Source organism: Chrysoperla carnea, chromosome 5, assembly GCF_905475395.1.
Source record: "Chrysoperla carnea chromosome 5, inChrCarn1.1, whole genome shotgun sequence".
Classification (NCBI taxonomy): Eukaryota; Metazoa; Arthropoda; class Insecta; order Neuroptera; family Chrysopidae; genus Chrysoperla; species Chrysoperla carnea.
The window spans coordinates 5668985-5696494 of record NC_058341.1 but is presented as its reverse complement, the minus strand read 5'-3'; the positions used below and the strand labels follow the sequence as shown (position 1 = coordinate 5696494).

Here is a 27510-nt window from a genome sequence, read left to right as displayed (position 1 = left end):
AATGTTATATGTACTTCCCAGATTGTGTCGGTTGTCAACCGCAACCGGATTGTCGCCAACAGCATGAAATTTAACCACAATTTGTTATGTTTATTTTTATTTATTTTTACAATAAAAATATCAATAATGTAAAATTCAAAACAATAATTGTTACAAAATAAATAATTATTTAAGTTCTAAAAGTAGGTACAAATTATAAAAAAATCTATATTATTAAATTTCTTCTGGCTTGTTGATTCCATTGTACCAATTCCATGGATTCCATTATCTAAATTATACCAACGATATTTGATTGTTGATGGTATAATTAAATTTTGTACCTTCCAGACCTGGCAGAAAAAAAATTTGTTTATTACTCAAATATTCTTAATTCCGAATTCCGAAATTTTCCCCAGGACTCGGTTACATGTCAGAATAATGAAGTGAAAATTATTTCTTTACCTTGCAAGATATTTTAAATTTTCTAATAATCCTTTGAAGTAAATGATTTTAATTCTTCGATATTTGAAACCGAACGTTCTTGACGTTCAACGACTACCATGGGTTCTGGAAGATGTTCTCCATGTTCTGAATGTGGCACGTCTGGTAAATGGCATGTTTTTTCCAATTTGTAATCCTTTGAGACTTGTAATTTTTGATGGTAATAATCGTAAACTTTTACAACTGCTGGTACCCGCTTTTCAATAACAATTGTTTGTGTTACTTGGAATGAAACACATGTGTGCGTATTTGTTAATTCGGAAAAGTATAAGTTAATTTTCTTTTTCTCATTTTCAAAACGTTTGAAGTCTGTAAAAAATAAAACATTAAAAAAAAATTGGTGTCTATGGATAATTGCCGGCTAATTGATGACATAGGATACGCTACTATTGGTTCATACGTCACTTATTGGCAGGTTTTAAAAAAATTGTAATTTTGGGCTTGTTTTAAAACTTACTTGGATTATTTTGTCTTGATAGATTTTCTAAAGATGATTCAATTGGTTCATAACCTGATACCATATTGATTTCTAGCACAGCCATATTTGATATGTCCGAAGAAAATTTATACCATGTACAGATTTTGATATCTTGTACTTCACAGGACGAATGTGCCGTATCGATATGAATATCGATACCAAATGCATCGGATTCTTCAACGGAGTGTACATTATATTTCAATGTGTTCTGAAATCATATAAAAACATTTAAATTTACGGATCAACAGTTTGGGATCCTGTACCCGAAACATTTTCGGAAGGTTTTAAGCCAAAACTTTGCTTGAATTCGGAATTTACCTCCCAATCTGGGAAAAAATTCCTGACAATTCCCATGCTTACCTGTAATAAAACACAACCATCTCCAGAAGTTTCAAGCGCAACAGACGTTGGTAAAGATGGTAACATCACTTCTTTCAAAACTAGCTTATCACTTTCATCGATTTTAATGGAATCCGATAATGAAGCAGCTGCCACAGTTATATTTAAATTCGTATCCTTATCAGTTTGTAGCGATGTTGCATATTTAGCTAGCGCTTCTAAAGCTAAGATTGTATCTTGTGTTGAAACAAAACCACCTTTTTCGTTACGATGAGACGATAACCAACGGATTGCGTTGTATGTTAATAGCTTGTAATCATCACGATTTGATTTTAAAAGGGATAATATGACGTATGATGTAATTTCGATGGTTAATTCAAGTGCGGTACTATCTGTGAAACAAAAATTACAAATGTTAGAAAGTTAGCAAAATAATTTTAGAGTGAAGTTCTTTGTTTAAACATTTTTATTCTTTCGGGAAGCGCGGTTTTGTAAAATAACAGGCGCGAGGGAGGGAGTTGTGATTGAGGCGAAAGAAGATATTTGTGAAGTTCATTCGCTAAAAAGGGCTAGTAAGAGAATCCTGTAAAGAATTAAATTGCGGTAATTGAAGGTATCAACCAAAAAAGCATAAAATTGAAATAATTCCAAGGGCGTAGCCACAGTTAGACTGGCTGGTGTTAAAATTAGGACTGATTATTTGATTTTAAGAGAGATAAAATGGCATATGATGTAATTTCGATTTTTAATTCGAGCCAATATAATCTGTGAATCAAAAAATTTAAATATTAGAAGATGAATGGATTTAAAGGTGTTTAATAGTAAGAAGTTCTGGTGTAAAAATTAAGACTGGCCAGAAAAGCACTGGAAAAATTAGTTATTACATTTACGCCCTATGAACACGTCTACTTTTTCTGAAAATTAAAATAAAAACTTAATAATAAAAGAATTATTTTCAGGAATAAATTAATTTATTTAAAATATTAATAAACTTGTCACTTAAATTAAAAATGTCTTAAAAACTATAAATAAAAATTAAAAAATTTCAATTTCATCAGTATTCGAACTGTTTTTCGATTTTTTAAAAACCGATAATAATTTCACTTTTGATTTTTTCGATTCAGATTGTTTTAAATAATCAAATTCCAATATTGATTTCTTATCTTTCTTCTTCTTAAGAAATTTACGTAATAAACTTTTATTTTCCGATTTTTCATCATTCTCAATTGAAAATTCTGAATCTGTTGTTGATAAAATTTCTGTATATTCTGATAATAATTTTTCATTCGAAGCCTCTTGTTTTTCATTCATTTTACCAGGACTGCACGTAATTTTCGGTATATTTTTTATAACGGATAAAATTTGTTCCTTATTTTCATGTATTTCATGAATATTACTATATTCGACGTTTAATTTTTCCGTTTGTATACAATGTTCACTTGTAACAAAATATTTATCACGACGTTTTCGAAACAATTGTAAAAGTTTATAAAATTTCGATTTTTTTCTATTTGGTTCATTTCTAGTTGAATCATTACGATTTTCTATGATACATAAATAATTTCGATCAGTTTGAACACTTGCATCAATTGTATTAATTGTTTGTGAGCTAACCGGAACTAATGTTGAACCTTTTCCACTTTCACTACTTAATTCTTCGTCACTTTTACGTCCACGACATAGTTCAAATTCATCACGGAGTGAATTCTTTTTTTCAGCAACAACTTCCTTGTATTTTGTACAAAAGAAATCAATTGTTTCATCACCGAATACTGGAATATCTTCTTCTTCAAGTTCCTCTGTTGCGGTTGTGATTGATTCATCACTTATATGATAAAAACTTTCAAGTTCTTGCTCTAATTTTAATTTTTCATTTATTAATTGCTTTAATTCTAATTTTAATTCACTTGTTTTGTGTTTTTCTTGTCTTAAGAGTTGATTTAAAGCTTCTACTTCATTTGTTTTTTCTTGATTAAATTCATTTGTTTTATATAATTCTTCAATGATTCGTACTTCATTTGTTTTTTGTTGATTCGATGACGATGATGATGTAAATTCATTTGTTTTTTGTTGATTACTTACGTTTTCATTTGTTTGATCATCATTTGTAAAATTAAACAAACCATTTGTACATATTTTATTTTCTAAATCATCGATAATCGTTGATAAATTATTAAAACAATTATCAGTATCAGAACCAATCACAACGGTTGCTAACTGCAAACATGATTTTTTTAAACTTTTGATATCGCACACGATTTTCTCAATCTGTTCATTTAATATACCATGCAATTGTAAATTTTCATTTTCTTTTTCCGCTAATTGTGCTTGTAATTTATGAATTGCCTCCATTAATGTATCGATATATAATTTATCGTTCTCGTTTTGCGATAATAAAACTGAACATGTTTGTGCGATCATTTTACTTTCTTCATTCGACCATGCTTCGTCACTTAAAAATTTTTCCATGTCGTATAAATATTGTTGTTTTCGAATTGTCTTGTTCGACGACATTTTTTATTAAATAAAAATTTTATGGTGTGATTAATGTTTTGCAAAAAAATATGTTTATTGGTAAGTTACGTAAGTATTTAGGAAGTTCGATTCAAAAACTGTTTAAACAAGATTGTACCTTTTTGTTGAAGTGGGGGAGAGGCATCAAATTTTTGTCAGGTGTTATTTTTAAATGATACCTCATGTAGATTTTATTAAAGGTAGCGTATTAAAATTTTAGGGGTATATTTTTATTAGAAGGGTAATAAAATTTGGGAGGGCCATAAAACTTGTTATAATTTTAATCTGGATCAACAATTTGGTACAAAGGATTATTAGTTTTTGTATTATTTTTTATATTTTGAAGATTTTATTTCGTTACCAATGCAGGGCTGTATTTAAGACTATTAAAACTTAGCAAAAACGATAGTTTTATCAAAAAATCGAACTGTCTGAAATGGATCGTAGAAATTGCTATGCGTATAGGATTTAGGACGAGTTCTCAAAATTTGGAGAAATTAATATATGGTTTCTAAAATACCACCTAATATATCGCTACAAGATTCGCACCTAGTATAGATTTCTAGTCGATTCGGGGTCACTGAATCAGAATCTGCAAATTCAATCATTATCTATGAGCTCCCTTTGGACTCCGATATAAGAAAACTCGATTAAATCAAATATGTTTTTAAAGAAATATTGTCCTGTAGGTTTTCGAGGTTGGTGAAACTTATTTAAGGGGTTTTTTCTGAATTCAATTTCAAACAAAACGAGTAAATACCTTCATTTACTCGACTGTGAATAATGTTCCAAAAATAAATTGTACAAACTTTTTTTATTCGATACAAATATTTACAAAATACAAAAATCAAATTTTTTCAATAAATAAAAGAAATAAAACTAAACTAAACTTAAAACTCATGCTAAAAAGACTTTTTAACAATTTGTGCATACGATAATTCTAATTTTTTCAATTTATTTATCGTTTCTTTTACGTTCGATGTCGTTGGAATCATTGGTTTAACTTCTTCAGTAGTTTTATGTAACGATAATTTTTTCCAAATACGTCGCGGTGAATTTGGTGCCGATACCGTTGCTATATTCCCATCATTTTCAATTTTCTTAACAAATTTCGCTTGATTCAAACATTTCGCCACCCTATTCTTACTTGCATTATCACATTCCACTGTAATATTCCCTAATTCCATTGAAAACATATTCGATGCTACATCAGTATTAATACCGATGGATTTACGTTGTTTATTCGAAAATTTTCGACGTAATATATTAAAAATTTCGTAAACTCGTTGTGTACGAGGTATTTTCATTAAACTATCCGTAGTCTCGAATACACTTAAATTTGTATTATTCTCAGCAATATAACAAACAAATTTTGCATCAGTTTGAATTTCAATACTTTGAGTTGTGGGTCCAAATTTTACATCGGTTTGAACTTCAATTGTTTGGGTTGCAGGTGGAAAACTTGTTGGAGACGAAGTCGACGGTAAATCATCTTCATTTCCACTATCGATAAATTCGATTACATCTAATAATTCATCTTTTAAGGATGTCATATTATTCGCAATAACTTCTTCATGAATTTCGCTGAAATTCGAACATATACAACGTGATTCATTTAATTCCTCGCATAATTTTGTATATTTTTCGTTTAATATTTGAAAATCTTGATAAATTTCATCCATATTTGATTTTAAATTTTGATTTTCTTCGATTTTCTGTGTTAATTCCACGTTTAAATCGTTTAAAGTTTTTTGTAAATTCTCGAATTGTTCTAAATTTTCCATATTTTGATTTATCGAACTTGGTTCAGAATTTTTTAACGATTGTAATTCGAGATTTTTATTATTTAATTCCATTTGTAAGTTTAAACATTTTTGCTCTAAATTTTCAACAATCTCGTGAAGTTGTTTAATACATTGTTCAGATAAAATTTGTTCATCTTTATAATTTTGATTAGTTCGTTCTAAATGATAAATTTGTTTTTCTAACTCATCGTAAATTTGTAATCGTTCGGTATTAATTAATTTATATTCATTATTTTTATGTTGTAAATGTTTAATTTGTAAATCTTGATCATAAACAAATTGTTCATATTTTTGTACATTTGTTAATAATTCATACATATCGGTAATACATTGTTCAATTTCATCGCTGGCCCACGGGAGGGTCATTGTTAAAAATTGTCGCATATTTTCAATCGTTTTCTCATACGCTGAATAACGTTGTTTTAAATCCATTGTTGACATTCTAAAATTAAACAAAATTATTAATTAATTAATTTAAATACTCTGTTTATACTGCTCTATTGATTTGAAATGAATATATATATTTTGAAAATTGAAAATCCTGGCTTATATTCGCCCGATGGCATCTAAATTCGAGGCAGTAATCTTTTTCTCAATCACAGTTTTCGAGTTCTAAAATACGCATGCAAAAGATATATCGCTTGAAAAACGGTCCGTCAAATTTGATTTCCATTAAGGACGTTCTCAAAAATTCACGTTTTTTAGAATAATCAACCCCCGAATCAAAAAAGGGGTGTTATAAGTTTGACCGCTATGTGTGTCTGTCTATCTGTTGGTGGCATCGTAGCATCTAAACGTATGAACCGATTTGGATTTTTTTGTTGCTTTTGAAAGGTAATTTAGTGAGAAGACTTCTTAGCTATGTTTCAAGTGCGAGTTTTTTCAAGTCAGTCGTCGGAAAAGAAACATAAATTGCTTGAATTTAAAAAAAAAAAAAGTAATTAAAAAACACATTAACAATAGCAACTTTCAAGCATTTTGAAGTTACGTATATTTTTTCAAAAATAAGTTTTGTTTGGTCCAGTTTATTTTAACAATGATTTAATACGCTTTTCTCAATAAATCCTCATTTAAAGACAGCGTTTTGTGAATGATAGAGCAGAAAAAATTAATTTAAAAAATTGAATAAATTTTAATGTTTCACTTACCTTGAACTTCAAAATTACAAATTAATTGCACGTTGTTTTAAGTCACTTAACAATAATTCAAAATGTTATACACAGAAAAACTTTTTTAAAACGAATAAAACTGAAATGATTTTTACTAAGACTAGTTTAAAGATAAAACTGTGACTCATAAATGATCACACCTCTCCTAAATCCTTTAAAACTTACCGAAAATCTAGGTATACTGACTAAAATTATTACTAGATCAAGTAACGTTAATTTTTAATCCAAAAAGTGGTAAAAATTTGTAGGTAATATAAAATTATTCTTATCCTTATCTAATAAAAGTGAAAAACAGTAAAACTTCTATAAATTAAAACGCAAACGAAACATTTTATTATTGTTTCAATTTTAGAGTTTTTAAACAAGTTAAAACTATTGAGATCGAGTGAACCCCCCTTCAAAATAAATCAGAATAACAACAAAATAAACTGACTTTATAATCAATTTGAGGCCCAGCACAATGAAAAATTTGACGGGAACACTCGTTATGTACCTAAGGAGTACTTCGTGCAAAAATTTTGAACTTGTTGCAAATAACTCCAAACCCTAAAGTTTGTTAAAGCTGTAGGATTTCTGAAACACCTTTGAAGCAAAAGAGGTACAATAGATCAAATTGGTCGCGATCTATTAGCATATCTAAAAGGGTAATTACTATTAGCTAATTCATAGTCATTATATAATACAAAAATTGATCTAGAAAATTTGGTATAAAGTTGAACTTTAATTTGAAAAAACTCTAGAGTTCTCATTTATTATCTTTGATTATCCGAATGTTCAATTCGTAGTTTTGTAATTCTTATGGGAGAAGGAAACAAAACTTAATTAATTGATAGAGGTTTTACTGTACTGTTATTTTTATCTAATATAGCTGAAAGAGGACTTTGAATATTGTTGAAAAATAAACCACCCATTGGGTTTATAACAGTTTTTAAGGATTAGTTAAATATTCGTATGCAAATATTCAAGTGCAAAAAGGTCAATTTTGAAAGAATTTATGCCTGGTAAATTTTTAGATAAACTATGATCAAACAGTCCATAATTTACACTGCTTTACAAAGAATTTAAGAAACTATGAAGCAAGCGTTTTGATATGACAGAAATTTTATTCAGAAACAAATTTAGAATGGAATGAGGCCTTCATTTTAAAAACTAGAAAATCAAATATTTAGTTTTCGTCATGATAATATAAAGTAGACGTTTTTTGGAGAACACTTCAAAGAGTTTGGGTTTGGGTTTACTAAAATTGTTTTCCAATTAGCACATTCAAACTTCAATTATAAAGACTAATTAGTTTCGTCTGATTGTCTGCCATAACTTCAAAACTCTTTAGTTGCAATGTTCAAATTGTTGTTAATTTTAGATAACGATTCTTCTGTCTACATAACTCAGAGTCTATAGGAAAAGGATTCATAGTAATGACCAGAATCAAATTAACCATTAGACAGAGTAGGCAATTTCCTAAGAGCCCCGCATTGGCTAGGCGTCGTAGTAGTAGATGAAGAAAATTTATCACAGATTCTGTTTATGAAAAAAAATTTTTACCTTACGACGCTTTACCAAAAAGAAAACATAAAAAAACTTTGGTTTTTGACGCTTTTACGATATTTTTAGAGGAATTTAGTACATTTACATCATATAAATTGCCCACTTTAGGATATTTTAAAGGCAATTTATTACATTTACGTCATACAAATTGCCTAGTTTACAATATTTTAAGAGCATTGCCTAGTTGACTTAGCCCTGTAAGTACCAGATTTCTTTTTAATCGGACTAAAAAATTGAGACAATTTAATATTAATTTTAACATGGGTTGTAGTTTTTACACCTTCTGGGTATCTTTCGAATTAAGAGTTGGCGAATTTGTTTTCCAGGAAATTGTTTAAAAATATAGAAATATAACAAAAATAAATTTTTAATAAAAAAAACTTACCATCATTGGTCCAATAAGCTAAATCACCATCTTCATATTTAACATTCTTCACTAATTTCTGTAAAACTTCTTTAGCATCCTTCCTTTTATCCAATAAAGATAATGCATACGCAGTTAACGCCATCGTATAAGTATCACCTTCACTTTCGTTGTTACTAGCGAATGCTAAACAATATGTAGCTTGTTCCAAAACAGCCGGTTTAATTTCTAAACCAGTTTCTAATAGAGATATAACAACATATGCAGTTAAGGCAGCATTTGAATCACCTCTTTGTAAGCCACCCTGTAAAAGAAACAAAATAGTATTTTAGGCCTCAAGTTCCAAATTGCCTTCCAAAAATCACCCGTCAAAATAAATAAAAAGTTTTCCTATTTTAAGTAATAGGCGAAGAATCTTACCAATAATTCTTTATGTAAGACTAATCCAACAGTTGGGAAACATCCATTTTCCAACTGTTTGCTAATAATCCAATCCATACTTTCTTGCAATTTCTCTTCATCAACATACATGTGGAATCGTGATTGGGCAAATGAACGGACTACGAATGATGTTAACCATAAAGAACCCTCCGAATCGGATTCACCAAAGGCAGAGAACGAAGCATCTTTATGACGATAACTTTGTTCACGTTCGTAACCTTTTTTTTTGGACAAAATATTTATTAGAAATTTTCATATAAAATAATTACATTGTTTTGCTGAATTCAGTCAAATTTATTTTGCATATTTTTAAAAGTTAGACCCTACAGCGGATTTTCTGCCAACGAAAGTTGAATTGATTGCTCTGCATTGCGAGTTTCAGCTGCTTCAAAAGAAGGCAAAACAGCTCGGTTTGCAGAAATAACTTTGCAAGACATTGCGTGCGCCGTCTTTTGACATTAAAAAAAATGGCTTACCTTTTTTCATGTACGCTAAGGCTTGATCCTTTAATTTCTCATTATCAGATTTAATTGATTTCAAATAATTGAGCACATGTAAATTGGGTACCATCAATAACATATTTTGTTCACCACAACCCATGGGTAAACGTACTAAACTATCTAAATTCGATAAGGCTGCTCCCATTATATCACCAATTGCTGATACGACAGCACGAGCTGAATCGGCAACCAAATTTTCTGGTAACGTTAAATCCCAGACACGTCGAACGTTTGTATTGTTTGCATAATCTATAGAATATCGAAAAAAAATGGTTAAATATTTTTGGGTTTTATTAGTTTAAGAGCAAAATTTTTTTACCATTTGGACAAACGTATGTTGATTTGGAAATTTCAATTGGAAATCCTTCTGGTTCGATTTTAATTGGTTTAACGATTACATCTCTGAAAATAACAAAATATTTTAATAAAAGAAAATAAACCGAGAAAAAAATAACGCGGCTATTGATAAATATGGCAAGTCGGCGCCAATTCGCTAAAAATAACAAAAAAAAGCTTACCGATAATCAGTTAAAATATTAGTTTCACATTCTTTAGCATCTTTATCCACTTCAGCTGAAACGGTAACATTAACATCCCCTAATTTCGTTGCCTTAATCATAAATATTTCAGCAATATTTGAATCACTATCAACGCACGCATTAATCTGTGATTTTTGATCACCAACCAACTCGAATCCATCCGAATTATATAAAGTAATTTTAATTGGTAACTTTTGATTTAAATAATTAAATAATCCAACTTTTAAATGTAATATTTCACCACGTTTAAACGAATATGGTGTGATGTAATCAACGAAGAATGGTTTAAAACCACGGATTTGTGTTGGTGTAGCAATACCTAAACCATCTTCATCCGATAAACATGTTACCGTTGTAATCCATTCAGTTATGGAATCTGGAATTTTTTCATTTAATTTTCCATGACCATTTTCACTGGAAAATTTCATACAAAATTAGTTTAAAATTTTTCATTTTTAGGTACAAAATTTTTCTTGTCCTAACGTCCATTAGCGCACATTCGATAGAAATATCCCTAGAAATTTAACACCCAAGAAACATAATCTACCAGGTTTTAGCAAAAAGTGAGCGATTTATTCGATTTTCTTTTATCTGTACTACAATGACAATGTATGCGCTAATAGACATCGAACTTGGACTACATTTAAAATGAAACTTTTTTTAGTATAGTTAATGATACATCAAGGTTTGCGTTAGATCGAATTTAGCGAAAATTTTAGTGGGATTGTCCTAGAACATTTATTTACTTAGCCCGTGTTATTTATTACGTATTAAATGAAATTAATAAAATTGATCTTTTTTCTAATGGTATTTAGATGTCTGAATGATCACAAACGGACAAAAGCAAAATATTCGAAGAAGTTTTTTGATCCAAAGTGTAATTAATGAGCTATTCTCCTAAATAATATTGTTTGGCTAATGAAAATCGATATCGTTTTTCAAAGAAATGTTTTGAACAAAAGTTGATATTTTATGAACAAGTGAAATTTGCCCCCCTCCCTGAGATTTTCTTGAAACACAACCAAGAACACTCTATCAAATTATCGTTCAAAAAAGAACCGAATTCAAATCGTAGCTACGGTGCCACAGACAGACAGACAAATACACATAGAGGTCAAAATTATAACACCCCAGATAACAGATTATCTCCAACAGTTTTAGACCAATTTCTTCCCATAGTATACTGCCAGAAACTGTTTAGATACAAAAATGTTCTGGCGACAACTTTTGGTCGAAACATTTTTTTAACAACCCGATAGATTCGACATAAATTCGAAGTGATAAGCGAAATTTGTAATGACTGTAGTCCCGAACGAAGTCGTTTTCGAATTTATTTGTAATATTTTGATATCAAGAATAAATTCATTAAACTATGGACACTTTCTATTATAATCAATAAAATCACATCGGATCAAACAACTTTCTTCTCTCCTATATTACTAGCCGCAAGGTAATCATTTTGGGAAAGCCTTTACTTTGTAGAAATTATGTTCCAGAGCCAAGTTTCTGGAAAATAGTTACGAATTGTTGTCGTCGGTGTTGATGGGTTATTTAAAGCATTTCCAGAAAAGACTAACGAATTTGTAGACATTAAAAACGAACGATTTTCCACATTTTGATCTGGCATAGCGTCATATTCTTCATCACCTTAAAAACAATTTTAAAAATTGAAAAGCACAAAAAAAATTTTTACTATTGAACATTTTCAAAGTATTTAGTTTCCAAGTCGAAACTGTTGAAAAAAGAACGATCTGTAAACCTTGTACATTAACTGCAGCTCATTTATCAAAATCGGTTCAGTTGTTTAGAAGTACACATACCAAAAAAAGTTTCATTTAAAAAAATACATTAATTATACTTTAAAAAAATTAAATTAATTGGATTATTCAATAAAATTACTCAAAATAATAGCTTTAGAAAATGCATCAAACAATTTAGCTTAGAATATATCGAAAAGCAAATTAAGTTACATGCAAGTATTTGAGAAAAACACGAAAAGAATAGAAATAAAGAAAATTTAGATAGAAAAATTCCACGAAAAAGAAGTAAAAACAAATGAAGGAGATTCGGTTAAATTAGCTGATATTATATTTCTGAGATTCTTCGGCGAAAAGAAATTCTATTTCAAACAAAAAATCAGCTAATTTGAAGAATTTCTTCTTTCATTTGTTGTGGAGTTTTTTGTTTTTGTTTTTTTTTTTTTCGTAAGCGTATTATTGAGCTCAAATAAGAACTCCTAATTTTTAAAACTCTTCTAAATTCCACCACCAATTATTATTTTATAAAAACTATAAGAATTTGGAAAAACGCTTAAGAAGTAGATTGCAAAGCCTAATATATAATTACGACTTGGATTTCTCAATCTTGATTTATAACCCTCGAAGAAAATGGTACTGGTCGGTACACGATGGAAAATTTATCGCGAATTACAACATCTAAGAACTTTAGAAGAATATTTCTTTTCCGAAAGAGTCTCAGACTTTTTCTGACTTTTCCAGAGATAGTTTTACTTCACATAGTATTTTTTCTGAATTTCAAATTAAGTATTCTTCCAGAGTTCCAGAACAGATTTATTTCCACAAGGGTAATGGTACCGGTCGATAATCGGTGGAAAATTTATCTCGAAGAACAAAATAGTTCTTTATTTAAACTGCCTTTATAGAAATTATTACTCGTATTATCCTAAACTCTGTTTAAAATGATCATTGCTTGGTTGCCAAGTGGATGAACAGATTGGTATTGGAAACTATTATACGATTTTTCAGAAATTCAAGCGAATTTCCATTAGCTTTTTGGAATTTATTCATAATTTAGATTAGACACTACTTTTAAATGAAAATTTAAAATTTTTATTATTACTTCATGTTAATCAAATTCCAAAGCCACGTTTCAGGAAAATATGCACGAATTGTTTCTAATGGTAAAGTGCCCTCAGAAATCATAACTTTACTTTCCATTGCTACGTTATCAGAATCAAGAAAAACTGCGGTTCTTTCTTCACCATCATCCACAAAATCAACACTTGCCATCTCTAAAACGATACCATCTACATCTGCTAAGCCACCTTTAAAAAAAATGTTCAAAGCTAAAATATAAACCCAAAAAAATGATATCCATCGCTTTAATTTAAGTAATTCTCTGCTAAATGTGTTTTCCAGAAAAATTACTCTAATAAAAACGGATTTTAAATCAAATTTGAGCCACCGTTTGGAAAAATCCTTACATATTGAATATTTGGTCATTTTGTCTATATTGGCAGGGATTTGCAATAAATCATGCGTTTTCATTAAAATATGACTAATTTTCAATTGTTTACATGCAAATGGTATAGTATATGTCAAATTAAAGTTATTGAAAAAATAATAGCTTAAAATGATGATTGAATGGTTTCAAAGAAATTTTAAAAAGTGAATGAAACAGGCCCTAGGGTCATTTCGTCTATATAGCTTTAAATGATCATTGAATGCGGTTGCAAAGAAATTTTAAACAGTGAAACACATTGGCATAAAAACCATGATACGATCATTCAGAAATTCAAGCGATTTTCCAAATATTTTTTGGAATTTTTTTTCACAATTTAACAGTTTTATTATTACTTTAAAATCAAACTCCAAAGCCATGTTTCAGGAAAATATGTTCGAATTGTTACTAATGGTAAAATGATTTCAGAAATCATAGCTTTTCTATTAAATATGCTAAATCTTCGACCAGACATACTAGCCCCACCCTGTGAAGAGTGCGCATTTTGTGAAGAATGCCTCATAGCGTTCCTCAAACCATCATCTACATCTTCGTAGTCACCTACAAAATAATTTCAAAGCTAAAATATAGACTCAAAAAAAAGTTTAATTTTTAAATCTCAATTTCCTCCTTCGAAATAAGTAATTCTTAGTTATTAAATGGGTTTACCAGAAAAATTACCCTAAAAAAAACGAGTTTGGGCCTCCGTAAAAGAAAATTCTTTAACCTATATATTTGACTATTGAACATTTTTCTTTAAACCGCAAATATTATAAAAAGAATATATATTACTTAATGGAAATAAGATTCCAAAGCCAGGTTTCTGGGAAATATGTTCGAATTGTTATTGGTAAAAGGCTTTGATCATTATCATCAGATATAAACGACGATGCAGAATATTCTCCAACTCCTATTGATGATTCGGCAAATGCAGCTTGTGGTACTGCCGCAAATGCAAGAGCTGGTCGATACAAAACACCCTTTTTCCAAGGACCTTTAAAAAAAAACCGTTCAAAATCAGAAAATAATTGTATAAAAAAATTATAAATTCATATGAAATCTATTTTCTAGGATATTTCTATTTATTTTACTATTGAACGTTTTTTTTTTCTAGGAACTCCACCGTAGTAGTTTCTGTTTTTCTAAAGTCAGTAATGAAAATGTACCAAACGAAAACAAAAATTAAAAAAGAATGAAATTCTATTAATTCGATGTCTCTAGAAAATATTTTCGAAGCTCAACAAAAGTGATATATCTTTCTATATTAAAACCGTATAACCAAATGAAATAGAAGTATTATGTTTCTGGAAAATTGGTTGGAACTTTTCTACTAAAGCTGTATCGACATTGAATTGAGAATTAATCGAAGCTGGAAAATATTCTACATACAGTGGAACCTGATCTTGAATATTGATAAAATCATTCAAGTATAATCTTTAAACCAAACATTCAATATCAAAAAATTAATTAGTAAACAAACATTCGAAAATTGGACGGTTTTTCTTAAGATTTTACTTCAGTTTCAAAACTTTGCGATCAACTTTGCGACTCCTAAAAAAGAAAAGCAACACCATCACCTTCCTAAACCATTCAAAAGCATTCATTCTGTATTAAAACTTTTACCAGACCTAAGAATGTTAGAATAAAATAATAATCGAAGAAATATTCTAATAAGTTTAAAAATTTAGATTTGTTTAGAGAGAAATTTCGTGAATTGTTTTACTTAGTGGAAATCAAATTCCAAAGCCATGTTTCTGGGAAATATGTTCGAACTTTATCTGGCAAAGTAGTATCAAGATCAACATTGTTTTCAGAATTTACTGGTAATCCCGCTGCAAATGGAACCTCTTCTCGAATATCGATAAGACCATCACTCTCAGGACCTTGGAAAAACGTTCAATATTAAAAAATAAATTTAAAAAATTTATATGATTCTGAAAAATGAAAGTATATGTGAAAATTATCATTTTAAACCACTTTTTTATTAAAAGAAATCCCAATTTGGATAGAAAATTTTATATATTTTACTATTGAACGTTTTTTATTAGATTTTTCCATTTTGACCTCCGACGCTTTTTTTTAGGGTGATGGTCTCTAATTTCTAGTAATCCGACCACCAAATATGTTACTTATAAAGAATCGAAAATTAAGAATGAAGTGAAAAAAAGTAAAAATAGGAAAAGTTTAGACAGAAATATATTACTTAGTGGAAATTAAGTTCCAAAGCCATGTTTCTGGAAAATAAGTTCGAATTGCTCCTAATAAAGGAATATCAACATTGTTATTTCCGATATCTCCTGACATTTCCGGATAAGCTAAACTTTCCGTATGTGATTCAAATGAAGCTGGACTGCTAATAATAATATCTCCACGATCAGCCCAATCGACAAATCTTTCGTCCTCCCAAGGTCCTTAAAAAAAACGTCCAATATGAGAATTTTAATTAATGCTATTTTAAAAAATAAAATTGTCATTTAATAGAAAATAAAAAAATCCTAATAAAATTCCGTTATTGAACGTTTTTTATTGTCATTCAAGTTTTTTCCCCGAATCCCAATTTTACCTTTACCAAATGTTAGTATTTAAAAAAGATAAAGAACGCCCTAAAAAAGGGCGAAATATTTCTAATAGATTACTTTGTGGAAAGTAAATTCCAAAGCCATGTCTCAGGAAAATATGTTCGAAGTGTCTCTGTTAAGGGATCAATATTTTGATCAGAAAAGGATGCAGAAGAAACTGCTCCACCAAATCCTCCAGAAAATGCACCCTGTGGTACAGCAGCGGAAAATAATATTGGTTGACCACCAACTATTCTGTCAGCCAAAGCACCGTCCCAAGAACCTTCAACAAATCGTTCAATGTAAGAGAATTAAGAGTTACAGAAAATCTTATTAAATTTAATATTTCTTTTCGAGGAAATAACAATTTATTTTACTTTTGAACGTTCTTTTCTGGGTTCAATAATTTTGCTAAGCAAATAGATAGAAATTTAAGATACTTTGCAAATATAGTATTCCAAAGCCAGAATTTTTGGAATAATTTTCCAATTTCAACATTACCAAATATTAGTAATAAAAATTATCGCAAAATAACGAAAAAAAAAAAATCGGATGTATTACTTAGTGGAAAGTAGATTCCAGAGCCATGTTTCAGGAAAATATGTTCGAAGTGTTTTTGTTCGAGAAGCAGATGGTCTCCGTGGTGGTATAATTGGTCCACCACCGCCCCCAAGTATTTTATCATCATGACCAACCACATCGGCGAATTGAAGATCTTGAAAAATCGCAAGATAGAGAATAAGAAAAAAAAGTTACACCATTTTGAAATCAAATACGACCCAACTCTCTCCAAAATGGCAATAAAAAATATAAGGATTGACATTGCCAACAATATTCCGCCTATCCTCTTCACCTCTCCTTGTAATAAACCCTTTTCACTCTCGAAATAGTTTGAACATCCAGGGCTTAGGGCATGTAGAGAGCTTTACTTTGTGAAACTCCATAATTTAGGATTTGAAGAAATAAAACTTTCAATTTTCGTTGCTTAGTCCACTTATTTTTAATATTTTAATAATTTAAAAATGGCATGTTTCGTCTAATATAGATATTTTCAAACTGTGAAGTAAAATATGTCATAAGAATTATGATATATAAACCAAGATGATTGAAATATATTTCATGGTTTGAAAATGTCTATATTAGACGAAACATGTCATGTTTTAAATTATTAAAATATTAAAAAATGAAATGTAAGTGGACTAAGCAAAGAAAATTAAACCTACGACTAAATTTATTTAGAAGAAAACACCATGCATTTTACTACTGAATTTTCAGAAAAAGCGAAAATAGTTGATAGCACAAATATCCAAAAGAGAAACCACAAAAGATTTAAATTCGAATAAAATATTATACTTGGTGGAAATTATATTCCAAAGCCACGTTTCTGGGAAATATGCACGTATTTTCATGGATGAAATACTTTCAACGCTGTCAGAAACTCTAGAAACCTCTTCTACAGGTCGTGCTATAGGACGTATTCCTCCAGCTAAAGCAGGAACTGGTTGTGCCCCAGGTCCAAATGGTATGTCCATTAAAATTGGATGATGAACTAAAAATTTTCAAATGAACATGTCAAAAAATTTTAGGGAAATGATAATACACGCAGAGAAATAATAATTAACGAACGTTTTTTAGGATTTTCAAACAGATATAAAGAAAAAATTAAACACTTTTGCTATTATTCTGAGTAATCGATTATGAAGATAAGAAATATCTAAAATATTATTTTTACTTGGTAGTAATTAAATTCCAAAGCCAGGTTTCTGGAAAATATGTGCGTAATGTGGTTGCTGGAGAATTGTCGATGTTTATATTTGTTTCTTTAAAAACCATTCCGGGTCTACCTGGAGATCCAGCCGCCGAAGCAAAGGCAAACATCGGTCGGTGTGCACCCAACATTGGAGTGTAAAATTGTGGAGGTGGCGCACCTGGCAATGCCATTGGTGCAATGACTATAAACGATCAGAATAAAAAGTGAATTTTTCTTCTATTTCTTACAATTTAAAAGTTTTTAACTTTTATAATTTATAATAACTTTTATACACTTTTTATTAATAATACATATCTCACAATTTAATGTTTTCGAAGAATATATTATCAGCTATTTTAAACTTCCAAAACGTTGGGTATTCCAACATTTTTTAAATATTGTCGCGAAATTCAGTGGATCTGTCTATTTACGACACTATCGTTTCTCTAACCCCAATCGCCAATCACGAATATAGCTCAATTCACACAGCTAATTTTCTTGACATCGAAATGTAAATAAGATTAATCAAGCGCGATAACATACGAGCAACTTATGCTATTTACTCCAGAAAAACACTTTTATTTCCGAGTATTCTTTTTTTTTTGAAGCATCGAGAAAAATACCTAATTTTTGAACGATTATTTTGAGTAATTCCATGAAATAAAAAATTTAAGTAAAATTACTTGACGTTGACTAAATTCCAAAGCCATGTTTCTGGGAAATACGTTCGAATTGTTGCGGAAGTTTGAGAAATTTCTATATTATTAGAATGGTATTGAGGTCGTATTGTAGAAGGACTAGCCATAACACGACGATTAACTAATAATGGTCCATGAAAAGCAACAGCCAAGGGTCGTGGTCGACCTAGTCCAGGTCCTCGAAGCTCTGGTAGAAATTCTAAAAAGGTTCAATAACTTAAGAAATTATCGTACAACTATCGAACGATATCTAAAATTTCTAGGCGTAGAAAAAAAAAAAGTAAAACGTTTATAACTATTCTAAAATCGATCATATCAAAGATGCCCCGTAATATTGATGCTGTCGAGCCTCTAACCTCAGCCCCAGTCACAAACATAGCTCAATTCACACAGCTAATTTTCTTGACGCCGAAATACAAATAAAATTAATCAAGCGATAACATACGAGCAAAATATGCTATCTTTTTTTCCGAGAATCCTCTTTTTTTGAGGCATCGAGAAAAATACCTAATTTTTGAGCAATTATTTTGAGTAATTAATTCTTCATGAAATAAAAAATTTAGTTCGTAAAATTACTTGATGTTGATTAAATTCCAAAGCCATGTTTCTGGGAAATATGTTCGAATTGTTGCGGAAGTTTGCGAAATTTCTATATTATTAGAATGGTATTGAGGTCGTATTCCAGAAGGACTAGCCATAACACGACGATTAACTAATAATGGTCCACCAAAAATTGTTCGTGGTGCATCTAGTTCAGGTCCTCGTGCCAGAGAATGCATAATAAATTCTAAAAAGGTTCAATAACTTAAGAAATTATCGTACATTTCGATTAATCATCGAATGTAAAGCACTTATAACTATTCTAGAAGAATGATCGACCATGTCAAAGATATCCCGTAATGACCTTATTCGAATAACAGAGTGTTAAAAAGCATAAAGTTTAAGTAGAAAAGTTCTTTCTTCGACTCAAAATGTCATTCTCTACACAGTAGTGTACTCCCCGAACGAGATATCCTTTTACTTGAAATTTCTGGAAAATATGTTCATAATTCTGTTCCTGAGGTACTGTCAAAATCTATATTCGTTGTGTCCTTTAAAACCTGAAAAAATTCCTGGTCTTCCAGGAGCTCTCGTCGTATGAAACAGTATCGGTGGTCATGTACTAATTATTAGGGCGTTGATATAATCTATAAAAACGTTCAATACAAAATATACCTAATTAGGGATTTTCAAATAAAGGATGTAGCTATCAACACAATAGCTGTAAAAAAGTTCGATAAAATGTTTATTGGTACATCCTTATATTTGGTGACATATTTTACTATTGATTGATTTCGAGGTATTTTATTATTTGCACAGACCTCCATTTATTCACACATACAATCCGCCTTAAATCCTGTCCAATATTGCGCTCTTTTTGCTCTATGTGGAAGTGATAATTCAATTTAAACATTTACTTAATTTTCAAATATTTATCTCACAGTTCATGAAAAACTTAATTAATTTCGACTTTAAAGGGGCCGGAAAAATTATTTAAGTTCATCTCTGCAAAAATTCACCTGTGCAAACCAAATCTTAATTCTAAAAGGTTAGCGTTTTTTCTTTAGATAAAAGAACCCTTTTCTAAGCTATTATTACGAATAATTAAACAAAAGCTTCGTTTAGGTAATTACTTGGTTTTGATTGAATTCCAGAGCCATGTTTCTGGAAAATATGTTCGAATTGTTACCGCTTGTTGTGAAATTTCATTACTATTATGAACAGATTGAGGCGATTTAGTACTAAGTCGTCTTTTAGGGCTAAAGCGAAAAACACTTTTAAAATGTACCCTATTAGCTACCATCGGCCTCTGCATTATTTCGCCTCCCCCTCCAACAATACGAGGAAAAAATCCTAGAAAGCATTCAATAGTAAAATATGTTCTAAAAAGAGCTTTTATAACAAATTTATTAGACTGATATTCAGTCCGAAAAATGAATTGCGATTTCGATTTGTATATAACACAAATAAATCGATAACAATTTGTCAAACAATAATTCTAAAAAAGATCGGAAATCGAAATTGCATCGAGCTTTACAGACAAGTACAATCATAATCCTTACACAGATTATTAATTTTTCACACAACCAAAGTGCGAAGAAAAAAAACTAAATTGCCATAAAAATTTTTCGGGCTAAACACCGATCTGTAAAGAGATATTTTGTTTAGGCACTTACTGTAATATTGTCTGCATGGCCGAGTCTCCACGGATAAATTAGTCATTAACATAACTCCAAAACTCTAAAAAAAAAAGTAAATAATTTCTATTAGAATGATAAATAAATCTAACACCAAGAAAAGCTTTCATCTACCTTCAGGGAAGCAACTCAGAAAATTTCTAAGAAACAAGTGAAAACAAATATTTGATTGAGTTAATTTTCGAAATACGTTTTTAAGTTATCGAACTCTCGGAAGGACGTACAAACAGAAATGGGCTAATTAGGTGATTTTATGAATACCTATACCAAAATTTTGTTTGTAGCATCAATATTTCTAAGCGTGACATAATTGGTTAGGATTTTTCACTTTATAGGGAACTCTTTAGAAACAACACATTATAGAACTATTTATGATTCTTACAGGATGTCTGAACTTACTTCAAAAGCTTGTATTGCATCATAATCATAAGTTGCATATTCGTTCTCTCCACATTTGATCAACGTATTCTTCTGTTGCGGTTGAGTGTTTTCATCAATTTTGAATTGATTTAAGCCATCATTAAAGACTTGTGATTTTGTAATTTTTGATGATTTTGATAAAAAGCTTGTACTTTTATCGACAGCACTCACAGAACAGACAGCATTCGGTGATGATTTGATGTTTAATGTTGTCATTTCACCAGGATATACTTGTTCGGAATTCCAATTTGCTTTTACCTAAACATACACAAAAATTATCACTATTGGGCGAAAAGTCCTGCTGACAGTGTATACTTTCTGGAATTATTTGAGAGCACTAGGTATAAGCTCACTATTAAGAAGTCTACGACCTTAAAGTAAGACCGGTAACTGGAATATTTTTGGGCGTAGGTTTTAATCTATACACCTAAATATCTCGTCTTGTAATTAACCAAGACTTACTAGTAAAGATTTTTAAAAACCAAGTTCTCTTTTCTATTCCTGACCTAAGAATTCTTCATCCGAAGTGATAAAGAAAATTTAGTCCGATCCCCTATTCGGTATAAACATAAATATACATATTGATCAATAATTACTTACCTTATTCTTAAGACATTTTTGTATTTTAATTGTTGTTGAGGCTGAGACAACTTCACGATCCGATCGAACATAGAATATTAATAAATTCGCTATTGGTGACATATCAGCATCGATATCAATAACTAAATCAAATTTATATAATGTTGAATTTAAATCATTTTCCGTAGTATTTAATATTGGTATTCCAAGAATGTTATCAATAGTGGAGAAATCATCAATTTTAGTTATTTGTGGTGATGTGATTATTTTTGATTTAATTATATTACCACGTGATTGAATCTATAAAAATACATATTTTAAATTTTAATTCTATATTACAGTTAAACTTTCGATTATCTTGTTTTTCCTATTTTCACTTTTCTTTCTACAAAAATAGAATAGCAAACAAAAACAAAATACAAAAACAAAATAGCAGAGCTTTTATCACTTATGGTCCGGGAGCGGACTGCCAAATCACTTGACCCATCGGTAACAAGCTCAAACTTTGTACTAAAGCGGCAGGAGGAGGGCGAAAAGCGGGGGGGGGGGTTTCTAACGATATATTGAGATACCAACTTTACCCCCAGAAGGTAACCGGGTAATTTTCACGTGAAGTTATAGCTTTCAAACTACCTTTTCAAGAAATAATAACTTATGGCAATAATAATAGAAATTTATGGAACTAATACGGGCAAAGCCGGGTGTAATCAATATATTTTGAATTTCGTGTGGAATTTTACAGCTAATGTCATGGAAAATCGATCGAGAGTTTACTGTAATTTTAATAATATTATTAAGAAATTTATTAATAATTATTTAATCGAATATTTTGAAGTTTTATTAAATAAATAAATATTAATAAATTTATATTAACTATTTAATTTAAAGAGAAAAATTGTTACTAATTTGTGAAATTCTAGTTATAATAACATATTAATGAATTGAAAACTATTATTTATAGGGTTTCCCAAAACTCAAAAATAATACGTTAAAGGGTCCCGAGATGGATTATGAGGACTAGAAAACGGGGTGGGCGGATGAATAATCCACCACTGTGGATTGGAAAAGACAAAAAGCCATCCATAATGCAGGAAGCAGCGGATTTTTAATGGCTAATGCCGGTTTTCCACTAAACGGGCAGTTGAGTTTTGGTGAAAAACAAAAACAAAACTGAAACTTTTTGGCCATTACATTGCAGTCTTCAAAAAGTGTGTGAAAAGGAGCAGTTTTGTTTTTTTTCGACACAAATATCTGTTTTGTTTTTATTTGCCCATTTATTGGAAAATCGGCATAAAACTGAAAATTTCCTAAATTTGGTATTTGGTATCCACAAGATATTCCCGGTTTGTGATCCCTCTTCCAAGAATGAAATTCGGCAATCTTAGGAAGGAACGAGACTTAAGTCCAGACTGAAATTCGCAGAAGAAATGAGCTATTCTCACCGGAGCTAAAATGATTTTCATTATATTTTGGAAAACCCTATCACAATTAAAACCATTCATAAAAAAAAACATACCATATATGTGAATTTCAAATTATTTATGGTTTCATCATTCTCTTCACCATCGCTTGGTAAATTAAAGAATACATTAAAACGTTTCTTTGAACCACACTGTACAACAAGTTCGTCATCGTTTGATATTAACTCAATAGAACTGTTCGATGGTGAATACCACGATTGAAAATGGATATATTGTGTTGTATTATAAATTAATTGTTGATATCCTGGACTTGGATAAAAGTGGCCATACTCAGAATTTGTTGTGGTCGCTTCTGTTGTTGTTGTTGGTTCTTCTTTTAATGATTTTGGTTTTGGTTTGTAAGCTATTAAAGCCTAGAAAAAAAAACAATAATAAGAAATTTTTTTATGTTCGATTGTGTATTGCTTATGGACTCAAAAAGTTCTGCATCGATTGAGCTCAAATTTTTACGCGATGTATAACCTGCTTCGAGGATGATTTTTACCTATATTTAACCACCAGAGGGTTGAAGAATAGGGGGTGGATGATCGAGTATTTTCAAATATATCCAAGTCTGATTTATTTACTTGTTACTTCTTATCTATTGCAACCATAATGTCCCACAGCGAAGTGTGGCCACAGCGAATTAGTTCGTAAGTTCACAAGGATATCTTCTATGCTTAAAATTTCTTATGTTTTAACGCTTTAGCTATCTAGTTTCGACAAAGGCTTGTCTATTATTTAACGGATTATTCTTACCTCTAAATTATAACGACGTTCTCTTTCACCACCTGGTGGTACAATTAATTGTACAACACCATTTCCATTAGTTTTAAACGCATCACAAGTTGTTGTATAATCTGGATAGTATGTACGACGACAAATGTCCACAGGTTGATTTACGGCTGGTGTTTCATTTGTGCTATGTTTTACAAGTAACTGTCAACAAAGAAAAATTGATTATTAATTAATTTCCATCTTATTTTCCCTCTTAATTTTGTATAATTTCGAACTTACCTGCAATTTAACTGGAACATTTAATTTGGTATACGCTGTCGTATCAAAATCAATAATAAATTCACTACGTAAAACTTTTTGTTGAACGGTAACATTTTCAATTTGATCCGTAGCATGTTCTTTTAATGAAGCGGTTATAAAAATTTCATCTAATATCTTATTTTTGATGATTTCATTGGATGGAATTGTTAAAAGTTTACAGCCATCACGTTCCAACTACAAAAATAAATTCAGACTTTAAAATAAACAGAATCTAAAATAACAATAGCAGCACAAAATAAATTATATAGTAAAATTGCGCCTACACATCCAAAAATTATTGCTTGAAGCATTTTTATCGATAAAACTTATTTTTCAAGTTCAAACATATGTCAACTTAAAAAAAACACCCTGTATACATACATTATAAGCAATAGGCGTTTTCAAGATTTGTCGATTCGAGAACAAAGGATCTCGATTGATCCTGATTTTGTTGCGCCAGAAAGAGAAAGGTTCCCTTGTTTCTTTTATGCATACTACAATTTAAAATTGAATTCTTACCGTAAGATTATTATATTCAAACTCTTCTGATCTCGACCAAACTTTGGTATTTACTTTAACAGACACTTCACCTTGAACTGGTTTTCCATAACTGTATTTTCCACAAATTTTATATTCAAGCTGTTCAGCATCATTTAAAATGTTTGATTCATGATCAATGGTCACTTCAAAACGTGGAAGAACATATTTTTTAATTTCAAATGTTTTTGTTACAGGGTTTGATTTTTCTGATGCTTGTATAAATAATTTCCATGTTCCCTAAAATAAAAAGGATACAATTACTTTTTTAGGAAACCTCGTAAATTTACTCGCTAATAATAATCGAAATTTATACTACTTTATTGTATAACTGCAATACTTATAACTTCGATGTAATGAAGGTTGCCGCTATTTAAAAAAAATTAGAAAAAAAACTTACCAAATGTGGTTCTGACGATAATTGAATTTCTTCTTGAACAAATCCATTATTCGATGATACATTTAACCATTGTGCAATACGTATTCCCGATGGATTTTCTAACCATATCTTAGAAATATTATCACGTACAGGTTTCAAATCTTGATCAATTGTTAATACACGGAATTTAACAACTTGTCCCGGTTTATAAACACCTTTATCTGTTTCCACGAGAACAACTTTGGGGGATGTATTAATTCGAACTTCTTTTGAATTTTTTATTGTCTCATATTGAGTTGATGTTGGGAAACTGATTTTTAATTTAATTAAACCATCACTATCTAAAGTTTCGGGTATTTGAATGGATATACATTTGATATTATCATCCTCGGTAAGATCTTGATCTTTGAGTGATGTTAATACTTTTTTCGATTTAGATTCTACTAATTCTAAATCGAATTTCGCTGGTGTTGATGAGGTATTGTAAACAGCTACGCATACTTTTTCATTTGAATTAACTGTTAATTGTTTTGGTGTTAGAAATAAGTAGCTAAAATTAATAAAACAAATTAGAAATTATCTATACGGCCACGGGATAGAAATTGGTATTGAATATGCTAAAAAAAGTTTGTAGGTATGCAGTAACCGCATTGATCGAGCAAAAAATAAAAGTTGGCATAATATGCTTGAAACTTGAAAAATAAGTTTTATCGATTACACCCGGTTAATTATCTCACTAAAAAATAGATCAAAGTTTTGTAACGCGTCCTTGGAAAAAGTTTTCATAACGATATAAAATCTCTCAGAAAAATTATAGAAACTAAAACTAAATCCGATTTCGATAGAAAATCATAAGAATATAACAAAATAACAATATGAAGAGCCAACAAATATACTTTTCTATTTACTTTTCTTAATCTCTTACGCGGTGCGGTACTTTCATACCGCCGAAAAAATGGTTCATATATAACTAATATTTGTTTATTTCCGAAAAAAACGACATTTTTTGACTTTGAACTTTTCTTCTACCTTACGGTTCCAAAGATTATTACTTTTTGGAAATAGCCCGTTCACATCACAGCCCGTTTTGCCCATTTACGAACTTTAAGCTACGTCTTAACCTTGGAATATTCTTATATTATCGATTAGTACCATATAATCTGTGTATAGCCAAAGCCAAAAATTTCCAAAGAACTGATTCATTTTATTTTCGGATTGTTTAAAATGGAATTAGTATCAATAATAAATCGTTTAATAAAGTTTAGGAAAAGATATCTGTAAAACAATTCAACCATTTTTTTTCGCCAAAAATTTACAAGCTTAGTAACAAGACAAAGATTAATCTACCCAAAATTTAGGTAAACATATATTAAAATTAAATTTACAAAACGTTCCAACATAACGGGAACATTATAACATTTCTCATATTTCATAAACACTTTGCGGTGTCCGTGACTTAACATGTTTATTGTAAACAAAAATAAAACCGGTATTTACAAGAATGAACAAAAAAAAAATCAAAATTTACTAAACACTTACTCAGGTGTTATCAATTCTTCGGCATTTGTCAAATATAATTGTATCACAAATGTAAACACAAAAATTAATTTTAGCAACATTTTTACTAAAGTTTAAAGCCTAAAAACACTGAAAACCACTTTGAAATCTTTTCTCATTTATATTATAACGAATGCAGAGATCAGTTCAACAACAAAATGAATACTAAATTATAAAATTATAAACAAATTAATTTATATATAGATTCTTATAATCGTATTATAAAAAAAAAACTTTATGATAAATATTTTTTCTTATATTATTTTGTGATTATATAGCTTTCAAAGAGCCAAATGAAATGACCTACGGCGACCTTATAAAAGATCTTAACTCTCAAGTCTACACTTGGTAAATATAATATTCTGAATTCATGTTTATATTTTTATTATATATGTATAGTTTTATGAATAATTATTTATACGTATTATGTATGTAAAATCCACACATCTATTAAGTGGGATTTTATTTTTTGAAAAAAATTTTTATTGGTACAAAACAAATAATTCACTAACTTTTTGTTTTGTTTTTATAAAATTTTATTTCAGGATGCCGAATTCACATGAGGGTGAAATTGGAGGGTACTAATCAGACAACTGGAATCAGTCGTAGCAAGTTTTAAGGGTGGTGCGAAATTTCTTTAGCGACGACGCTACTCTTCTGTGGGGAGAGAGACGCTTCCGTGACCGACTTTTCTTTCATAAGCAGAGTTTTTCTTTACGCACTACTTGCTAGATTTTTTAGAGATCGTCAAGAAAGTTAAACTAAACCCAGAGTCGGGCTTTGCCTCCTTGAAGACAGAGATTTATAGTGATGAAGACCTTTATTTTAGTCTTCGTAAATCTACCTGAACCAAAAACTTGTCTACTTTAAAGGGGTAATCTGG

At 30.0% G+C, this 27510-nt stretch overlaps 1 protein-coding gene across 11 annotated transcripts; it reads right to left on the bottom strand.

Moving 5' to 3' along the window:
• Positions 1-175: 175 nt before the first annotated feature.
• Positions 176-26797, bottom strand: LOC123300733 (pregnancy zone protein-like). Of its 11 annotated transcripts, none has more exons than XM_044883366.1 (19): positions 26610-26797; positions 25092-25620; positions 24674-24931; positions 24134-24349; positions 23876-24055; positions 23173-23490; positions 21678-21956; positions 21057-21335; positions 20637-20700; positions 18997-19207; positions 10154-10588; positions 9955-10037; positions 9612-9884; positions 9115-9353; positions 8716-8998; positions 1319-1689; positions 938-1166; positions 442-789; positions 176-329 (listed from the first exon to the last, which is right to left on the bottom strand). In XM_044883366.1, exons 1-18 carry the CDS (start codon positions 26687-26689, stop codon positions 464-466), a joined length of 4653 nt encoding a protein of 1550 aa, XP_044739301.1. In that variant the 5' UTR covers positions 26690-26797; the 3' UTR covers positions 176-329; positions 442-463. The 11 variants fall into 11 exon arrangements, with proteins under 11 accessions (XP_044739301.1, XP_044739300.1, XP_044739299.1 ...); XM_044883365.1 differs by lacking the exon at positions 18997-19207 and adding an exon at positions 18406-18619; XM_044883364.1 differs by lacking the exon at positions 18997-19207 and adding an exon at positions 17705-17924.
• Positions 26798-27510: the final 713 nt, after the last annotated feature.

What these genes read in the sequence shown, in the direction of transcription:
- LOC123300733 (XM_044883364.1), bottom strand. Translation starts at nt 26,689, where the DNA reads ATGTTGCTAAAATTAATTTTTGTGTTTACATTTGTGATACAATTATAT. An exon ending in ATGGTTGTGTTTTATTACAG is followed by an intron (nt 1,167 to 1,318) that starts GTAAGCATGGGA and finishes ATATGATTTCAG; the next exon opens with AACACATTGAAATATAATGT. An exon ending in ATCAAGACAAAATAATCCAA is followed by an intron (nt 790 to 937) that starts GTAAGTTTTAAA and finishes TATTTTTTACAG; the next exon opens with ACTTCAAACGTTTTGAAAAT.